This window comes from Salmo salar, chromosome ssa18, assembly GCF_905237065.1.
Source record: "Salmo salar chromosome ssa18, Ssal_v3.1, whole genome shotgun sequence".
NCBI lineage: Eukaryota > Metazoa > Chordata > Actinopteri > Salmoniformes > Salmonidae > Salmo > Salmo salar.
Genome location: NC_059459.1, coordinates 6,102,109 through 6,119,425, shown reverse-complemented (window position 1 = coordinate 6,119,425; position 17,317 = coordinate 6,102,109). Strand labels below are relative to the sequence as shown.

Sequence of the window (17,317 nt, the reverse complement as noted above, 5' to 3'; positions counted from 1 at the left end):
TTTTGCTAATTGTGGGAAAAGTTACATTTTAGTGTGTAAGCAATTGTAAAAAACTGTAATCAATGATCTTAGCCTATGATGCTTTTATGAAACCAGGCCCAAGTCATTTCTATTTATCTGGTTGACAGTGTCAGAGTAGCCACACATTTTGGTCGTTTGTGTAGTATTCAAAAATATTCTGATTATGTCTCCTAAATATTCTGATTATGTAGGCCTAAATGATGTAGAATTGCATGTGTGTAAATCATAACAAAGTTTCTGCTGAACTGTATGCCACTAGGCAAACGTGTGTGTGTGCGTGTGTGTGTGTGTGTGGGGGGGGGGGGGGCTGTGTGAGAATTTGGGCTAGACTATGAGGTCCCTCAGGTTGGGGGTTCTGCAGTATGCTGATATAGGTCTGAAGTCCTGGAGTGGGGGGAATGTATGTTGTGTGTTAGGGTTACAATTAGGGTTATGGGTTAGGTTTAGGGTTAGGAATTAAGGTTAGGTTTAGGGTTTTGGGGTTACTGGTTAAGATTAAGGGTTAGGTTTAGAATTAGAGGGTTAGGGTTAGGGTTAGGGTTAGGGAAAAAGGGACTTTGAATGGGAATCAATTGTTTGGTCCACACAAGGATAGTAAAAAAATGTGTGTGTGGGTGTGAGTTTGGGTGTGTGTGGTGACAGAGGGTGACCTGAGAGGCCGGGCTAGTTACAGCCTCTCTGCTGGAGACCGCCGGTCTCACAGAACTAGCATTGTTGGCATGGAGCTGCAGACAGACACACACAGAGACAGACACACACACACATACACACACATACACACACAATAACACCCGAGGTGGCAAGACCATTGGTAGAGTCATGTTCTGAATCCCATTTATAAAATGCGAGTTCCCTCCTCTCTTCTCACAGCCTCTCTGTAACACTCCACTTCTCAATAACACACTCATTGTGCTCTCTTTCTCTCAGACACACACAAACACACACACACACACACACACACACACACACACACACACACACACACACACACACACACACACACACACACACACACACACACACACACACACACACACACACACACACACACACACACACACCATTCATAATAAGCCATGGTTGGTTAATACCCAGACTGTTATTGTAGGTGTAGTTCACTAATCATTTGTGACTGAATTGCAATCAAAAGCAATTGTTGTGATGCTATTTGAAACAGAAATGTTGACAACATAACTCAACAATATTTGTTATGACACATTTAACAAATATCAATAAAACACCAACAGCATATCAATCGTCGTCATCGTCCAGTTTTATTAATAACATATTTGGATTGTTACATTTTTGTGAGTTTGAAATACTTGCTTTAAGATGGAACAGTGTGTGTGTGTGTGTGTGTGTGTGTGTGTGTGTGTGTGTGTGTGTGTGTGTGTGTGTGTGTGTGTGTGTGTGTGTGTGTGTGTGTGTGTGTGTGTGTGTGTGTGTGTGTGTGTGTGTGTGTGTGTGTGAGAGAGAGAGAGAGAGAGAGACGGGAATAACAAACTGGTACTGTAGTGTGTGAGTTCTCTCATTGGCTGCAGAAGTGGACGTCAGCACCTTTCACTACTCCAGTGTTACCCCTCTCACCTCTGGCTGTAAAGGAGAAACAAGTGTTAAAGTAGCTCTGAGGAGCGCAAACTAACCTCCAGCAACCACACGGTCTGCCGCGCATAAAAGAGGAGTAAAAGCGGACGCCTTTATCACAGACACTTTATTACAAGTCATTCCTCAGATGCGCGTTTTCTCCCTTGCGTAAAGGATTTTGTGTTTGGTTCTGAAATGGCAGTCTGGTTCGAGTTTACCGCGCACATGCTTTTTCTAATGCTAGGTTGTTGTCTTGGAGCTTTGGAGGGTCGGACCTCGAGCCGAACCCCATGGGGCTTGCAGGGACAGGGCAGCGATGGAACCGATTCTCCATTTGACCGAGACAAAGCTAATCAGGATGTGGTCTCACAGCACATGTACAGGCTGTATGAGAAATACAACAGAGATCTGAAACGACTCAGAGAGGGAAACACTGTCAGAAGTTTCAGAGCCAGCCAAGGTGAGTGTAGCTGTGGTATAGCTGTCTATGATGCTGGACAGGGAAATGAATGTCGATAAATTAGTAATATCCTCAACTCTGATATGCTTCCTAATTTCTTGAGATGCACATACGTTGCGGACTATGTCTGTTCTCATAGGGAAAGGCGATGATGAGATAGGCATGGAGAGAAACGCAACGTGCATAGGCGGTGCCTTCACTCACCAAGTTATGATGAATTTATGGTTATATTATATAACAACCGAAAGGTCCTTATGTTTTTCAATAATATCAATTATGTACTGCCCCCCCCTTTCTAGTAGGCAACCTAATTAATTGAAATAGCCAACAGCGGGCTGAAAAAAGCGGACGCATGTGGTCAGACACCCCAAATAGGTAGGATTGTTTTGGAACCGTCTGAGAATGCCACAGTGCTTTTTATGACGCACTTGGGCAGATCTGTATGTGTCGCTTCAGCTGTAGTGTGGTCCTGCCACGGCAGACGCGCAACAATGTGTGTAGAATTCGCCCCCAAGTGGAGCCCAGCTGCCGCGCTGGCCGCGACAACAATGCGGTAACTAGGAGACAGGGGGACACCAATAATGCACCATATCTATTTTCCTAAAGAGGCCACTGTATCCTGGGCTGGAGTATGAAGGCTTAGCACGCAGTGTTGCCATTTTCCTGTGGTGTTTTTTTAATAAACAAAACAGACCCACATTGACTTTTGTTTAATTTATTTAACCTTTATTTTATCAGGGAGTCATCCTGAGACCAAGGTCTCTTTTACAGAGGATCCCTGAATTAACTAAATTACAGAAAATACACACATCAATGTAAATACAAAATGCATGCAGAAATTACATGGTCATAAAAATCAAGCACATTCATCAGTAAACTGGTCCTCAATCAGCCTTCTGAATTGCCCTAGAGGCACCAAAACATCAAATTTAAGAACATTTTGAAGATTGTTCCACACATTCGGTGCAAGAAAACGAAAAGCTGATTTACCTAAATCCCTGAGACCTGGTGTGGTAACTCATATGTCTAAAGTTTAGTAAAGATGTTAGGTACAGTGAGACTTTTTGTAAAAGGGGTTTATAAATGAAAACATAGCAATGTATCAACCTATGTGACATCAAGGAGGGCCAACCACATTTCTGGTAGAGAATGCAGTGATGAGTTGTCACAAGCGTCGTAGTGATCAGACCAAACTGCAGCGGGAATGTGAAACGTCTTCTTTTATTGAAGAAAAGAAACAAACGCTTGAACAAAACAACGCCGAAAAACAGTCCTGTAAGGTACTATAGACTATACAAAGAACAACTACCCACAAAACCCATGGAAAAACACCCCTACTAAATAGGACCTTCAATTAGAGGCAATGAGGAACAGCTGCCTCCAATTGAAGGTCAGCCCAATTAACTAAACATAGAAATATAAGAACTAGAACGAACATAGAAATATATTAACATAACCCCAAAAAACCTGAAACACACAAAACAAACACACCCCTGCAACTACAATAACAAAATGACACCTTTTCTGGTCAGGACGTGACACGAGTACAAAAATTGTCACACTTAATAAAGCGCAGTGTGCTATGATAAACTGCATCTATAGAAGAAACCCATTTTTATTCTCAGCTTCATAACTAACTCATCAATATGCTTTTTAAAAGACAGCTTTTCATCTATCCAGATGCCCAGATATTTGTAAGCAGGGACAAGATCATTATGGACGTATGCTTAAATCAGTTATTTTTATGTTCTCTAGAGAACAACATATACTTAGTTTTACCTACATTCAATACTAATTTCAGGTCAATAAAGTTTTTCTATAGTAAAATGAAGACAAAACTGTTCAACCGTGGGGGTAATAGCATACACAACAGTATCATCAGCATACAAGTGCACGTACAATTTTTTTACAGACAAAATTGTTAATGCAAACAGCAAAAAGTACAGGACCCAGAATCAACCCTTGTGCGACGCCTTTCGCAATATCCAGGAAACCTGATTTAACACCATCAGTAGATACACATTGAGTTCTATCTGTCAAGTCATTTTTAAACCAGCTACATGCAGCCTGGTCTAGGCCAATTGAGGAATATAGAATAATAGTGAAGACATCAAAACTATGAAATAAAACATATGGAATCATGTAGTAACCAAAACAGTGTTTATATTTTATATTTGAGATTCTTCAAATAGCAACCCTTTGCCTTGATGACAGCTTTGCACACTCTTGGCATTCTCTGAACCAGCTTCACCTGGAATGCTTTTCCAAAAGTCTTGAAGGAGTTCCCACATATGATGAGAACTTGTTGGCTGCTTTTCCTTCACTCTGCGGTCCGACTCATCCCAAACCATCTCAATTTGGTTGAGGTCGGGGGATTGTGGAGGCCAGGTCATCTGATGCACTCTCCTTCTTAGTAAAATAGCCCTTACACAGCCTGGAGTTGTGTTGGGTCATTGTCCTGTTGAAATACAAATAATAGTCCCACTAAGCACAAACCAGATGGGATGGCGTATCGCTGCAGAATGCTGTGGTAGACATGCTGGTTAAGTGTGCCTTGAATTCTAAATAAATCACAGACAGTGTCAGCAGCAAAGCAGCCCCACACCATAAAACCTTGGATTATCTAAGCATTTGTATTTCCCACCGTAAAGTATGGAGGAGGCTCCATACTTTACGGTGGGAAAACACATGCGTAGGTCATCCGTTCACCCGCACTGCGTCTCACAAAGACACAGCGGTTGGAGCCAAAAATCTCCAATTTGGACTCCAGACCAAAGGACAAATTTCCACCGGTCTGATGTCCATTGCTCATGTTTCTTGGCCCAAGAAAGTCTCTTCTTATTAGTAGTGGTTTCTTTGCAGCAATTCGACCATGAAGGCCTGATTCACACAGTCTCCTCTGAATAGTTGATGTTGAGATGTGTCTGTTACTTGAACTCTGTGAAGCATTTATTTGGGCTGCATTTTCTGAGGCTGCATTTTCTAAGGAACTTATCCTCTGCAGCAGAGGTAACTCTGGGTCTTCCTTTCCTGTGGCGGTCCTCATGAGAGCCAGTTTCATCATAGCGCTTGATGGTTTTTGCGACTGCAAATTTTCCGTATTGACTGACCTTAATGTCTTAAAGTAATGATGGACTGTCGTTTCGCTTTGCTTATTTGAGCTGTTCTTGCCATAATATGGACTTAGTCTTTTACCAAATAGGGCTATCTTCTGATTACCCCCTTACCTTGTCACAACACAACTGATTGTCTCAAATGCAATAAGGATAGAAATTCCATAAATCAACTTTTAAGAAGGCACACCTGTTAATTGAAATGCATTCCAGGTGACTACCTCATGAAGCTGGTTGAGAGAATGCCAAGAGGTTGCAAAGCTGTCATCAAGGCAAATTGTGGCTTTTTGAAGAATCTCAAATATAAAATATATTTAGATTTGTTTAACACTTTTTTGGTTACTACATGATTCCATATGTGTTATTTCATAGTTGTGATGTCTTCACTATTATTCTACAATGTAGAAAATAGAAAAACCCTTGAATGAGTAGCTGTTCTAAAACTTTTGACCTGTAGTGTATATGGCCACTCCTCTCCCTTTCTAGAATCTGTCACATCTAAATACATTAGAATATTGTACTTCAATGTCTTTATCAGATACAGAACCATTTAACCATGTTTCAGAGAGAACTAGAATGTCAGGACACGAGTCCTGTACCCAAATGTCTATTTTTTTAATAATACTTCGCACATTTAGGTGCATTAGCCCAAGCCCCTTCCGAGATTTAAAGTCAGAGGGGGTATTCAGCTCATTCCCATAAGAGCTAACAGGCATTGGGTCACGCGCAGCTATTCGTTGAATGAGCTGAGACTTTGCCAAGGTCCCGGGCCAACCACGTGAGAGCAGAGTAGTCTGAGTATTTGACAAACCTCCCTTAATTCGCTGGATGCAGTGGCTGGGGCGGGAACTGGGAGAGCAGTGTTGGCAGAGCTCAGTCTACCTGGATGAAGATCCCGTCAAAGGAGTGGAGCTGCTGCAGGGGATCGGAGTGGCTGCTGGTGCTCAGTTCTGGGTGTGCACAGGAGGCCTTGGTGTGCCTCCTGTTGCAGGGTTGGGGCTGCCATGTGGGGCAGGAGTGTCCCAGGCCTGTCCAGGGCATGGGAGTAGGGAGGGTAACCAAAACTAGTCTGAGAGGGAGGTTGTGGGGGTAAGGTATGGAGGGCAGTGTGGCTGGCAAAGCTCCAAACTCTCAGCATATGAGGGCTGATGATGTGAATGATACATGGTGTGGACTGCATCATGTGGTGCACTACCCTCAACAGTGTTTTGCCAGACCCTAGGGTAGTGGTCGGTGCTGGGTTGAGCTGGGCTGAGTTGAGGTGGGCCGGGTCTGGTAGAGCTGTGCTGAGGCGGGCCAGGTCTGGTTGAGCTGTGCTTTGATGAGCCAGTTCTGGTAGAGATGTGCTGTGATGGTTCAGGTCTAGTAGAGTTGTGATGGGCCGGTTCTGGTTGAGCTGTGCTGCGACGGACCTGGTCTGGTAGAGCAGTGCTGAGGCGGGCCTGGTCTGGTAGCATGGGAGGGAGGTTGTAGGGAGAATGGAAGAGGGTAGTGTGGAGGGCAGTGTGGCCAGCAATGCTCCAAACTCTGCATGGGGCCTCTTTGACTGTGTATGGCTTGGGCATAGTTCAGTGTATCTGCATGCAGTTCCTGGGAAAGAAGTGGTGGAGGGTGGTGTAGGGGGGCAGTGTTGCTGGCTGTTCTCCGGTCTCTGTTTGGCACCACCGGGTGCAGGTCTAAAGGAGCATCTCATTTGTCTCAGGGAGTTGGTGGCTGGTCTGCTGCTCCTGTGGGGTGAGGTGGACTGGCCACCCAGAGCAACATCCTTTAATGGCCTAGCGAAGGTGGGGACTACCTCTGTACAGGTGTACATTGTCATAAAGACAGTCATAAATCTCTCCTTTGGAGCAAGGTAGATATTACTGTCTTTGCAAGCGGGAAGATGGTGGAGGCCTCTCTATCACTCCCCTTAGTGATGTGGGCACCCTCTGCTGTTTGGCACACAGGTCAGTGGTCCCAGTGTGAATGATGATATGGCTTGGAGAGCTAAGCTGGGCCACAGTCAAGAGCTCCATAGCTCTCTCTGTTGTTGGGCACTTTGACACCTTTTTATTTGGGAAAAGTTTATTCTCTAATTTAATCATTCCATTTGAGTCCATCATTAATATTATGACTGGTTTCTCATCAGGTCTATGGAGGTTGGCAGGAGTGATGGGAGTAATTGCAGGCCGTGAGATGGGGATGGAGGTGGTCAGCTGGGTTGGTGCATTGGTTGGGTTGGTCGGTTGGTTGGGTTCGTTGGTGGGTTCTGATTCAGCTGTTGGCCTGGTCCTGGGTTTTTGTGGGACTCTTTGTAGAGTGGATGGTGGTGGCTGAGAAATTCCTGCCTTAGTTCATATAGCTCTTTCTGCAGGTTGTGCATGTGGCACCAGCCAGTTGACTGTACCGGATAGTTCCTCTCTAAGGCTGCACACTTGCATCCTGAGAGCCTAAACATCCTGACAGCCTAACTGTCTTCCTCAACATTTTCATTGCACACTGCAGCTCCCGGATTCCATCCCTATGCTGATGCACCAGGCTGATATCCTCCTTTATAAGATGCTGTGGTACTGCAGGTGTCGCGTGTGAGAGAGGCGTGCTCAGGGCTGTGTCTCCTGCAGGCGAGGGAGGGAGAGGGACACTGGGGACTACATACTGGAGCACAGAGGGAGTGGAGGATGTTGTAGGTAGTGACAGTGGAGAGGTTTTAAGTTCAGCAACAAAAGGTTTTATTTAGTCGAACTAGTGGACAAATTGATCCAGACTGGCCTCCGAAACTTGAACTATCACAGTGCTGTTATTATATATATATCAATGTTACATTTGGGGGTGGAATCAATATACAGTTGCCTCATTGTTCTGTTTTCTGACATTTTAAGATCATTGTTGGTCTTGTGGAGAGCTGTGTGCCAAGTATTAGGATCGTGAGAAGGTCTCCTTTTACTCCCTTGTTCGCTTTTAGGATGAAGTCCGCCCTCAGAGTCTCTGGAGATTCCCTTAGCAATTTCTTTTCGATTTTTTTCTCAGGATACGTGATGGCAAGGTCTCTGAAATAATGCTTAGAGAATGCATCCATCTTCATCTCCATGTTGACCTCTTTAAACAATGCACGCTTCTCTAGAATTATGTGCGTGTTCCCCTTGATGAACGCAATTATTTAAATAATACACCTATAGATAAATTCACTTTGCATTTTTATGAACAATGAAACAACACATTACACATAAATTAAGATACTTTCTCAATGTTCAAAATGTTTCACCGCTTCAACCTCCTTTCCAAGTGCTCTTTTGCTTGTTTTTTTTTGGTTCATCTGAATGCTTGTTTCCCTATCAAGCCTGAACTATCCTCCAGAAATCCCTTAGAAATCCTTCCACTTTCTCCCTCTGCTGGTTTTGTGTTTGTTTATCTATGTCCTAATTCTTGTTGTTGTCCTTTATGGGGGGTTTATAGTCCTCCTATCCCATTCCTTCCTTGGGTTCGCCTGATGATTCAGCAGTTCAGTCTTGCAAGAACCAAGTCGATCAGTCTCTCAAAATCTCTCCAAACCATTTGCACAAAAGAACATTCCTCTAGATGAGCAGAACACAGCAATGCACTAAAATAACGAAACTGTTCACATATAATATAAAAATTTCAATTTAAGGAGGAGCTCTTCTTAAGTGGTTATCAGATAGCATATCATAACACATGTTTTTTTTTTTTTTTTACTGCAGAAGCCATGTAATCTAAGGAGAGATGTAAGGGAGTTTTGACAACAACAAGAGATCTGTAAAAACATTAGGTTAGTGTCTTGGTGCGGGGCAGACAGTGTTGACTGTATTAGTGGCTTAGGGGAAGCTTTGGGGGGAAACTGAAATAAGCGTTTCCATATGCCTGAGGCTGGATACAGAGTAATGTATATCTCTTAAGTCACTCCATACATCCGCAGACGCATATACAATGGACAATACGTCTGCTGTTTGCCTAGTGTACATCATGAATATGTTACTCATGCCTCCCTCCCCCCACTCCTCTGCACCCTTCTCCCTCCCTCACTCACTCCCCCTCTCCTCTACTCTCCTCTTCTCTCTCCCCATCACCCTCTCCCTCTCCTTCCCCATCTCCCTAACTCTTCCCCTCTCCTATCCTCTCCTATAACAGCCAGAGAACAATGGGTTCCCGCTCCAGAGTCTGGGTCCACTCAAGGTTTCTTCCCACCTAGGGAATCACTGTGCCTCTGCCTGCTCTTTAGGTGTTAAGGCCTGGGTCACTGTGAAAGACTCTCTGAAGTAACACATTTCTCCCCCTGTAGACTCGTCTGACCAGAGGACGTTTTACCATCTGAACCTGACGTCTCTCCAGGACTCAGAGCTCATCCTCTCTGCCACGTTTCACTTCTTGTTCGACCGGTGCCCACGGCCAAGGGCCTGGTTCAGCAAACGCTTAAAAATCCCGGCCTGTCGCTCTCTACACCTCCACCCTGCTCCCTCCATCCACCTCTTCATTCACTCCAACCCCTCTGGGTCAGGGTTCAATCCAGGGTCGCAGGCGTCATTGCTAGGCAACGTGACATTTCATCCTAACCAGAGAGGGTTGTGGCAGATGCAGGACGTGACTGTGGCGATAAAGGAGGCCAGGAAAAAAGGCAGCCATTTTGTGTCAGTGGAACTGGACTTTGGGCTGCAGTACCACAGACAGCCAGAGGACACGCTGTCGGGGGCCAGTCTACCTTATTTGTTGATGTATGCAGACGACCATGCGCTAGATGAGCCCAACAGTGTGGCACAGACTTTACAGAGGTATGGCCCTGAGGCTGAGGTGAAGGAAAAGACTTCTCACCCTTCTCTTCTTCCCCCTAAACAGGGGTCAAAGGGTCGTGTGAGAAGGGGGGTACCATCCCGCCCAGACTCCATCCAGAACAACGAGCTACCAGAGGTGGAGTACAGGCCTAGCGGATCCAGGAAAGAGGACCTGTTTGAAACCGCCTACCACACCCTGAAACCTATCAATCCCAAGCCAGGGAGGAAGGAGAGGACGAGGAACGGCCAGGACGGAGAGGAAGAAGTGAAACATGGAGAGAGGGATAGAGGGAGTCAATCGCCAGTTCTGAGCTTGGACGAGAGGACCCAAAAGAAGAGCAGCGATGGAGGAAGTAGGTTGCAAGACAACAGTGAGGGAAGGAGTGATGGAAGAAACGATAGAGGGAAGGCAGGAGGAAGTAAGTCTCCAATGCTGAGTTTTGATGAGTGGACGATGCGTAAGGCGAAGAAGAGACAGTGGGGATCGGAGCCCCAGATTAGGAGCTGCTCTAGGCGGACACTCAGGGTGGACTTTGCCGACATCGGCTGGAGTGAGTGGGTCCTGGCGCCTAAAGCCTTCGATGCCTACTACTGCGCTGGAACCTGTGGGTTCCCCATGACCAAGGTAAAGACTAAGACTAGCTGGATTTGAACCCATGTGAAATCCAGTCTTTGGTAGCCTTCTGAGCTAAAGACTAGTCTCGATACATATGGCCAATGTTAGAGCACAGAGCAGAGCTTATGTAAGGCAGAGAGGATACCCTCACATGACAGGGGAGAATGTTTTAATGGTTCTCAATTTAGAACTGCTCCATTGCTCCCAGTCTGATGATATGTCTACAACATGTATAAAATAGTATAAATCAGTAGATACATTACTGGCCAGTGTGGACACACTTACATGTATGTTATGTTTTCCTACTTGCACTTTATTCAATTAATAACCATTGTGCTAGTCTTCCTTCTTTAAAAAAAATACAGATTAAACTTAATGTAATTTTTCCTGTTGAATTATTACAGGCATTGCCAGTTTTATTACAGGCATTGCCTCTACCAACATGTTCATAATAACTCAATTGCCTCAACTAACCTGTGCCCCCGCACATTGACTGTACAGTATATAGCCTCGATACTATCATTTTATTGTTGCTCTTTAAATATTTGTTATTTTAAAATGTTCTAATTTATTTTTTACTTCAGTTTATTTTAGTAAATACTTTCTTAAGACTTATTTTTATTAAAACTGCATTGTTGGTTAAGGGCTTGTAAGTAAGCATTTCACTGTAAGGTCTAAAGCTCTTGTATTCAGCGCATGTGACAAATAAAATTTGATTTGATTTGAAGTTACAATGCTGCAACCTCTCTCTCTCTCTCTCTCTCTCTCTCTCTCTCTCTCTCTCTCTCTCTCTCTCTTTCTCTACCTCACTGGCTCTTCCCATTCTCTCTCCATTGCTTCTCTCTCCCAGGTGCTGCATCCCTCTAACCATGCAACCATCCAGAGTATAGTCCGTGCGGTTGGGATCGTTCCAGGGGTCCCAGAGCCCTGCTGTGTCCCAGAGAAGATGAGCCCTCTGGTGGTTCTCTACCAGGACCAGGGAGGTAACCTGGTGCTCAAGGTCTACCCCAGCATGTCTGTGGAGAGCTGTGCCTGCAGATAGACCCAGAGGACAGAGGGGAACAATGTTGGACAAAACAGGATGGAATGGCAGGAATTTAAAAGGACAAAAAAGGGAAGTAAAAAAGACAGAGATATATTCATAAAAGGACAGATGAGTTGAAGTGTCTGTCCATCTCTTCGTCCCTTGTATCCCTCAGGCGTTTGACACTGAGATAGTTGAACGTAAAGAAGCGTTGAAGAAGCACATTATCTGTTGTTGCAGCACCAGTCATGTCGTCCAGTAGCAGTAGACACACACCACCACAATATTCTCCACATCTACCATACGCTCGACAAAGCAGCATCACCACTTCAAGGACTACAGGTACCCAAACAACAGAAAATGAAAACAAGGGTTTCTTATTGGACAAGTTCAGATAGTACCACCCTGCTTCGCTCTGTTTCAGACAATATTTTATGGTCCATGCCTACTGAGCAGGAACCTGGATCCTCATTCACTAATACTGAACATACTGTACTGTACATCCCTATACTTACCCCTATCTGAACAATGCACAAAGGGATGGAGCTCATGTTTTGTGTTCATGTTTTTTTTGTTCATTCACCTAGATTCATTGGTCGCTCAAGCTAGAATTAAGGTTAAATACCTCAGTGTTCTATATAGGCAGCTTACAAAGTACATGTATTAAATACACAGAACGCCTTAAAACAGATGCATTCTTGTGGCACTATAAGGTTAAGCATACTGTACGTATCATAAGTATTTGTTTGAGGGACGTTTGTGTTATGTTGTAAAAATGTTATTATAAAGTTTTTTTCTACTACTAAAACTACCCTCAAGTGAATCATAAAGAAGAAGAATTAATTTGTCTTTTTATTCCCTCCTTAATAATATTTTCAAGCCTGCTATGTATAAGTGGAAGAAGAAAGCCAGAAATATTTTCCTATATTGTATGTGAGAGTATTTTGAAATTAATTTGTCTGGGTTACCATATTCTAACATTTTTTTCATGGCTTTGGTGCAATTTTCAGAAGTATGTGGTAGATTTTCACAACTCTTAGTAAAAGCCTCAAAACTGATCAGCCAAAGGCAGATGTTTCAAAACTCTAAGCACATTTTTATTGACCAAGTACAACACAAATTCATAGTCACTTTTTCACCAAATTTAATCAGTGTTTCATCTAGAAATATACTGAGCAAAAATATAAGTGCAACATGCAACAATTTAAATGATTTTACTGAGTTACAGTGTGTATAAGGAAAGCAGTCAATTGAAATGAACTCATTAGGCCCTAATCTATGTATTTCATGACTGGGCAGGGGCGCAACCATGGGTGGGCCTGGGAGGGCATAGGTTCACCCACTTGGGAGCCAGGCCCACCCACTTGGGAGTCAGGCCCAGCCAATCAGAATGAGTTTTTCCCTACAAAAGGTCTTTATTACAGACAGAAATACTCAGTTTCATTGGACGTACTGCCAAATTCTCTAATATGACGTTGGAGGCGGCTTGTGGTAGAGAAATGAACATTCAGTTCTCTGGTAACTGCTCTGGTGGACGTTCCTGCAGTCAGCATGCCAATTACACGCTCACTCAAAACATGAGACAACTGGCAATTTTTTTTACCCCTTTTTCGTGGTAGTCTTGTCCCATCGCTGCAACTCCCGTATGGACTCGGGAGAGGTGAAGGTCGAGAGCCATGCATCCTCTGAAACTCGACCCCGCCAAAAAGCACTGCTTCTTGACACAATGCTCGCTTAACCTGGAAGCCAGCCGCATGTGTCAGAGGAAACATCGTACACCTGGCAACTGAAGTCAGCGTGCACTGCGCCCGGCCACGAAGGGACAAGGACATCCCGGTCGACCAAACCATCCCCAAACCCGGACGATGCTAGACCAATTATGCGCCGCCTCATGGGTATCCCAGTCGCGGCCGGTTGCGACACAGCCTGGGATCAAACCAGGATCTGTAGTGACGCAGCTAGCGCTGCAATGGAGTGCCTTAGACCGCTGCGTCACTCGGGAGGCCCATGATCATGCTCTTTAAAGGATCTTCCCCTTTTTTTCAATTTTCGCCTAAAACGACATATCCAAATCTAACTGCCTATAGCTCATGCCCTGAAGCAAGGATATGCATATTCTTGGTACCATTTGAAAGGAAACTTTGAAGTTTGTGGAAATGTAAAAGGATTGTAGAAAAAACCAACCGTTCTTTTGTCATTTTTTTGTACCGTCATCTTTGAAATGCAAGAGAAAGGCCATCATGTATTATTCCAGCCCAGGTGCAATTTAGATTTTGGCCACTAGATGGCAGTAGTGTATGTGCAAAGTTTTAGACTGATCCAATTAACCGTTGTATTTCTGTTCAAAATTTTGTATCAACACTGCCCAAATGTGCCTAATTTTTTATTAATAACTTTTCATGTTCAAAATTGTGCACTCTCCTCAAACAATAACATGGTATTATTTCACTGTAATAGCTACTGTAAATTGGACAGTGCAGTTAGATAAAAAATAATTTAAGCTGTCTGCCAATATCAGATATGACTATGTCCTGGGAAATGTTCATGTTACTTACAACCTCATGCTACATTAGCCTACATTAGCTCAGCCGTCCCGTGAAAGGGACACTGATCCCTGAAGAAGTTAATCAGCTTCTTAATATGCCACACCTGTCAGGTGGATGGATTATCTTGGCAAATGAGAAATGCTCATTAAGAAATAAGCTTTTTGTGCATATGGAACATTTCTGGGATCTTTTATTTCAGCTTATGAAACATGGGACCAACACTTTACATGTTGTGTTTATATTTTTGTGTGTTTCACATTGCAATACATAGTCAAAGTAATTGCTTTTAAGAAATGTAATGCTCACATTACTTTTGATATGATTCTCTTCTCTTTTGTTAAAACAGATTTTAGTATTACTAAATCCAACTGCCCTTAATTGATGATCACGTTGGTAAACCTACAGATTTTACATGCAAACTGGTTTGTACAGATTTTGAGAGCCACATGTGTCCGTAAAGTAAAAAATATAAAAAGTATGATATACAGGGTATTCAGAAAATATTCAGACCACTTGACTTTTTCCACATTTTGTTATGTTACAGCCTTACTCTAAAAAATCCTTATCAATGTACACACAATACCCGATAATTACAACACGAAAACAGGTTTTATCGAATTTTTTTTAGAAAATAATTGTTGATTTGGAAAGGCACACACCCGTCTAAATAAGGTCACACAGTTGACAGTGCATGTCAGAGCAAAAAACAATCCATGAGGTCAAAATAATTAACCGTAGAGCTCCGAGACAGGATTGTGTGGAGGCACAGATCTGGGGAAGTGTACCAACAAAATTCTGCAGCATTGAAGGTCCCCAAAGAACACAGTGGACCTCCATCATTCTTAGAGCTGGCTGCCCAGCCAAACTGAGCAATCAGGGGAGAAGGGCCTTGGTCAGGGAGGTGACCAAAAACCCGACGGTCACGCTGACAGAGCTCCAGAGTTCCTCTGTAGAGATGGGGGAACCTTCCAGAAGGACAACCCTCTCTGCAGCACTCCACCAATCAGACCTTTATGGTAGAGTACCTAGACAGAAGCCACTACTCAGTAAAATGCACTGCTTTTCCTTCACTCTGCGGTCCAACTCATTCAGAGTGATGGAAAAGCAGCCAACAATTGCTCAGCATATGTGGGAACTCCTTCAAGACTGTTGGAAAATCATTCCTCATGAAGCTGGTTGAGAGAATGCCAAGAGTGTGCAAAGCTGTCATCAAGGCAAAGGGTGGCTACTTTGAAGAATCTGAAATATAAACTATATTTTAATTAGTTTAACAATTGTTTGCTTACTACATGATTCCATATGTGTTATTTCATAGTGTTGATGTCTTTACTATTATTCTACAATGTAGAAAATAGTAAAAATTAAGAAAAACCCTTGAATGAGTAGGTGTGTCCAAACTTTTGACTGGTACTGTATATCCAAAATGATTTCAATCCAGAACTATGTCAGGCTTGGATTCGACTTCCCAAAGGTATTTCCCCAGGTGCATGAACAATGAGGATATTTACGGAGATTTCGATGAGAACCTATGGCCAGATGCTTAAGACAGGCTTAATGCAAACTAGTGCCTTCTGAACATTATGCTGCTTTAATTTCTTTCATTTGTTTATGTTGTGAAAGATGTCTTCAGCGATCACACCTTTGATCCACATGGGATATAAATTATGGAAATTGGATGTTTAGAACATTTTATGGATAGTGCAAGTGTGAAAACAGTGTAATGTACAATACTGTAGCATACTTCATTCAAATGGCAATTTTGAAACATGTATCAACACATTTTTTGCTATTGGATTAACTGGTTGTTAAACTAACAAAATTGAGAAGACATCATTATGTTGTGTTTTGGTGATTAAACAAATGTATTTGGAATCAATGGTTATGTGGTGAAAGATGTCTGCAAACAAAATGAATAAAAAATGAAAGGTTTTGAATGTAAGACTGGCTGCGTTACAAGTGTTACCAGTTTGGAGTTTTGTATGAAGAGTTTTGAAAATTCACCACATACTTGTAAAAATAGTGCCAAAGCAATAAAAAAAGTATTATATTTTAGAAGGAGATATTTGTTTTTGTACATGTGTTTTAAATTATGAAAAAGTTGCCATTATAAGAACTAGAATAAAAAGTAATTTAATCCAACTTTGTCAATGGAATATGTCATTGTTTTTAAATCACTATGTGGTGAAGATAGTGTTGAATGTTTTGAAGCCAGTTATAAAAACAAGACAAAAAACATTAAAGTATCAAACTCTATGTCAAACATGCAAAAACTTCAAGGCCACAGACCTGGCTCGTTGCTATAACGTGCTCCAAGGAGGAAACCATTTTGAACCAGATGCCTCCAGCTGCCCAAAGGGCTCAAACTGTGTCTTAGCAAAGTACTATTTTATACCAAGATTAAATGGAGGTGGAGAGATGGTTTAATCCTTCATTGACAACAGTAAAAGGTTCCTGTACTTATGAATCCTGTCATGTGTGTAACAAATAATGAACGTCCAGCATATTACATTTACCCAAAGCTATGAGAGGGTAAACTTCTCGTTCCAAGGTGAACCCACTTTAACCCAGCTGCCGAGTCTCCAATTTCTTTGCTGGCCAGTGTGTGTGTGTGTGTGTGTGTGTGTGTGTGTGTGTGTGTGTGTGTGTGTGTGTGTGTGTGTGTGTGTGTGTGTGTGTGTGTGTGTGTGTGTGTGTGTGTCTGTGTGTGTGTGTGTGTGTGTGTGTGTGTGTGTGTGTGTGTGTGTGTGTGTGTGTGTGTGTGTGCGCGTGGTGTGTGTGTGTGTGTGATGTGACTGATGTCGCTATGGATCATTGGCGGACACAAGAAACAACCAGGCAGTAATTAAGATGTCATCCACTTGAATTTCAAAAGAAGGAGCATTGCACTTCCCCTCACTACCCATCTGTGCCCCCTTCAAGAGGAGAATACGTTTGAGCGCAGGATGCTCCCCTCAATGGCCTTTTTCCCTTATGGATGATTTCACCCCTCTTGAACTGAGACTCTTGTCAGTCTGTCATTCAGTCCCTAAGACCCTCACAGAGTAAACAGGTTGTCACTATCTGGCTATGAACCATTTGGATTTATTTAGCCTAAGATAGGCTAGCCTACTTACTGTACTTTCTAGTCATCGTTGTTAAATTGGTACAGAGCTAGCTACATGCAAAATACTGGTCATGTAGGCCTAATATAAGA

At 43.1% G+C, this 17,317-nt stretch overlaps 1 protein-coding gene across 1 annotated transcript; it reads left to right on the top strand.

The window, feature by feature from the left end:
* Positions 1–1,557: 1,557 nt before the first annotated feature.
* LOC106576847 (growth/differentiation factor 10) lies at positions 1,558–12,421 on the top strand. Its single transcript, XM_014154322.1, has 3 exons — positions 1,558–2,065; positions 9,452–10,563; positions 11,405–12,421. The coding sequence occupies exons 1-3, from the start codon at positions 1,801–1,803 to the stop codon at positions 11,594–11,596; spliced, it is 1,569 nt and encodes a 522-aa protein (XP_014009797.1). The 5' UTR covers positions 1,558–1,800; the 3' UTR covers positions 11,597–12,421.
* The last annotated feature ends 4,896 nt before the right edge of the window (positions 12,422–17,317 follow it).

What these genes read in the sequence shown, in the direction of transcription:
- LOC106576847 (XM_014154322.1), top strand. Translation starts at nt 1,801, where the DNA reads ATGGCAGTCTGGTTCGAGTTTACCGCGCACATGCTTTTTCTAATGCTA. An exon ending in AAGTTTCAGAGCCAGCCAAG is followed by an intron (nt 2,066 to 9,451) that starts GTGAGTGTAGCT and finishes CTCCCCCTGTAG; the next exon opens with ACTCGTCTGACCAGAGGACG. An exon ending in GTGGGTTCCCCATGACCAAG is followed by an intron (nt 10,564 to 11,404) that starts GTAAAGACTAAG and finishes TCTCTCTCCCAG; the next exon opens with GTGCTGCATCCCTCTAACCA.